Raw genomic sequence first — 3,239 nt, forward strand, 5'->3', positions numbered from 1 at the left:
CTCGCAAAATGGTGGAAAATACATTTCTAGGCTTAAAACCCAAAAAGTTAAGACCATGTGAAAGCTTCGAGAATTTTGGATATTCTTATAGAATATCAATATCAAAATATAAACTCAGTTTTAAAGTTAAAATCCCATTTCTACATATTTTTAGAATAGAATTTTAATAACTTTTCCAAGTAAAGATTCTCACATTCTAAGTTTGTTGAAAGTCGCTAATTATATGAGATTTATGTTACTCTAAACAAAATATGCAGAAAAATACCAAACAAAATGCTGTAAACGAAACAAAGTCCTCTTAAACAATCTAAACAAGATAGTAATTGAATCGAAAGAGTAATTAACCGCTACTTTCAAGGTTCTAAAATGATACAACAATCCAAGTTAAAATTTGCTGATTCTTATAAAAAACCGTTTTTGTCTTCAGGGAGTGATTTTGATATGTCAAAAGACCTATCAGAAAGTTAAGTCAATTTAAGAGATAAAAAATATGCAAAAATATTCTAGTATTATTAAACCAAAAAACCCTAAAAATTTTGAAATATACAATGTTGAATTATAACTATAATTATTATTATTATTTTATCATGATTTTACCGTAGAATATACAATGCAAATTTTAATTTTTTGAATCAATTTTCATAAATCAAACAATAGGTCATCAAAAAATTGACAAATATCTTGTATGTAGAAAAGATAGGTTGTATAGAAAACAAACCTTGTGAAATACAATGATATTTAGATAATTCGTGAAACATCAAAATTTACAAAAATAAGGATGTGGAAGGGGCAAACCATTGAGTTCCAAGCCCGAAGGGCTAGACTCGAGACTCCCGGATGAGATTTCCCATCCAGAACCCCCGCGCGTGGTTTTTAAACAAACGCCGGATTGAAACTAAAATATATTGCTAAATTTCAAAAAATGCAGTCCTCAAAAAAACAAAGGAACCGCTAGATACAATCCGTCGTCATGATTACGGCGCGTTCCAGGCGCGTTTTGGATGGAAAATAAGTGGCTTCAATTTTTATTGCCTGAGAAGGGTTGAAGATTCGCCTCTAGCACTTCGGGTTTTAAACTCAACATGGGGCAAACCCTCAAGATCAGCGAGGTCTTTCGAGGACCGCAACTTCAAACGTTTACTTCAATAACAATAGGCTTTTGAGGCTTTTTGAGAGAAGGCCTGAAAGTTAGACCTTATAAAAAATTCTGAGACTAAACAACGTGAAAAGTCAATGATTTTTCAAAGTTAAATTCATCATAATTGAATGACATTAACGGTAATAGATCGTCATAGATTTAACTTAATTTTCAACTTCAAACGGAGATTTTCCCTTTATGCTTTTGAGTACGGAACTTATTATACAATATAATTCTTGCTCGAACGTCACAAAAAACGAATCAATCATCAAATTAAACAGTGTTTACCAAATAAATTGAATAAAAATATATACCTCTCATTCTCATGTGAAAGAAATAAACAACTTGGCTGACGAACGGAACGACTCAATAAGACAACCTGCGAAATTTTGCTTCAAAATAAACTTTTAAGAAATGTCACTATTCGTTCTGATATTCGTTTTTAAAAAAGAAGACAAAAGTTTTTCATGCTTTGTTCAGATACGACATTTCCGCCAGATGCGATGTGTTACGCAATTCGAACGTTTGCTTCCATAATGGCGGACGTTGTATAACTTAACAAAAAGCTGAAAAAAAACTTCTATAAGTCGTGATCGATTTATCATTTTTAAACGGTTTAAGAAACATTGAGAAATCAGTACTTTTTAAAAATTTGGTTTCCAGTTAAGTCAACAAGAATACAAAAAAGAACAGTTTACGGAAAACAAGCAGACACATTTCAACCAAAGAAAGATTTCGAAGAAGTATCGGGTGACACAGGCGAGCCTGGTGTATTTGCTGACTCAGCTAAATGGTTTATCGGTTGTCGCATATCGTCCCATAGTGTACATAACTGAAAAAATAAAATATATAAGGAAACGTTCAATATGCAGTGGTCAAAGAATTGTTTTTTTTTGTCTGAGACGGGAAATGAATTGTGAAAAGCAAATTAGCATATATTCTTGAGATTTTGGAGAGCTTGTCCGTTTTACCACTCTAAACTCGATCCAATCCTTTTTTACACCTTTTTCTATTTGTCTATAGGTGCGAAAAAAAGACTGGGACGGTTTTAGAGTATGGTAAGACGGACAAAAAAAAGGGCTGTTCCAATACCCTTGGAAAAATTCTTCTCATGCATTAAGGTGAGGATGGATCAGTCATTTACCCCTAGAAACTTTACAAAGACTTTTTACCCCCTTGGAAAAATTAAAAACACCCCCTGGAAACTTTTCTCGGATTACCCCCTGGAAATGTTCGTCCACCCCCCTGCATGGATATAAAATGGAATGGCCCAATGCCCGCTATTGACAACAAACCTCCGTGTGTTTTCTGATTTCGATGTCGACGAGGTTTTGGAACATTTTGACGACCATATTCATATTGGAGTGAATAAACCTGGTTTCTTCTTGTAGACAATATAAAGAGAAGTAGTTTCGATTTTCCATGTTACTGATTGCACCTTCTTGTGCAATAATACGATGCTCCAATTGGTCCATATTCTCGTTCCCTGAAACATGTAGAAAACAGTGATCTAAGCAAGGTTTTACATCTGAGACATAAAATGACTTTGTACAGCAAATTAGCAAATATTCTCGAAACTTTGATAAATTATGCGGATTTTTGAGACAGAAAAGCCTCTTTATATACTTCGCTGAGATGGAAGAACTTTTAACACTAATTATGGATTCAAGAATTAAGAAAAATCTACGGGACTAGTCGAAAGACCTAAAATGGCAACTCAAAATAGCTTCAAAATCTGGTAATACAGTTGACGTTCTCTAGTTCTATTTTCAAGAGGGAATTACATTTTCATCGAAAAAGGGAGCGTATCATTAACGATGAATTCGAATATCATCGAATAACGGAGCGTATCGAATAGTAGAACGTCGAATAAGAGAGCATCAACTTTAACTTTACTATCAAGTGTATTGGAATGCTTTTCCAATAGTTTCCAAAGAAAAACACACCTAGGCGTATAGCTGATCCTCGAATAGAAGCTTAACAATGTCTATTTAGAAAAGAATTTCATCATACACAGCCCTATGGGCGTATGGTTATTCAAACTTCCCTGGAAATTTAGACCTCCAACAGAGAAATACTTAAAACGATTTCCATTACCCAC

At 33.8% G+C, this 3,239-nt stretch overlaps 1 protein-coding gene across 1 annotated transcript; it reads right to left on the reverse strand.

The window, feature by feature from the left end:
* Positions 1 to 482: 482 nt before the first annotated feature.
* On the reverse strand, positions 483 to 2,624 carry LOC136798787 (sorting nexin-8-like; the record flags this gene model as incomplete). Its single annotated transcript, XM_067055460.1, is given in 2 exon segments — positions 483 to 1,970; positions 2,434 to 2,624. Coding segments are annotated over 2 exon segments (305 nt in total), but the record flags the coding sequence as incomplete, so codon positions are not given.
* Between the last annotated feature and the right edge of the window lie 615 nt (positions 2,625 to 3,239).

The sequence above is a fragment of the Clytia hemisphaerica genome, unplaced genomic scaffold (assembly GCF_902728285.1).
Source record: "Clytia hemisphaerica strain Z4C2 unplaced genomic scaffold, Clytia hemisphaerica genome assembly, whole genome shotgun sequence".
Classification (NCBI taxonomy): domain Eukaryota; kingdom Metazoa; phylum Cnidaria; class Hydrozoa; order Leptothecata; family Clytiidae; genus Clytia; species Clytia hemisphaerica.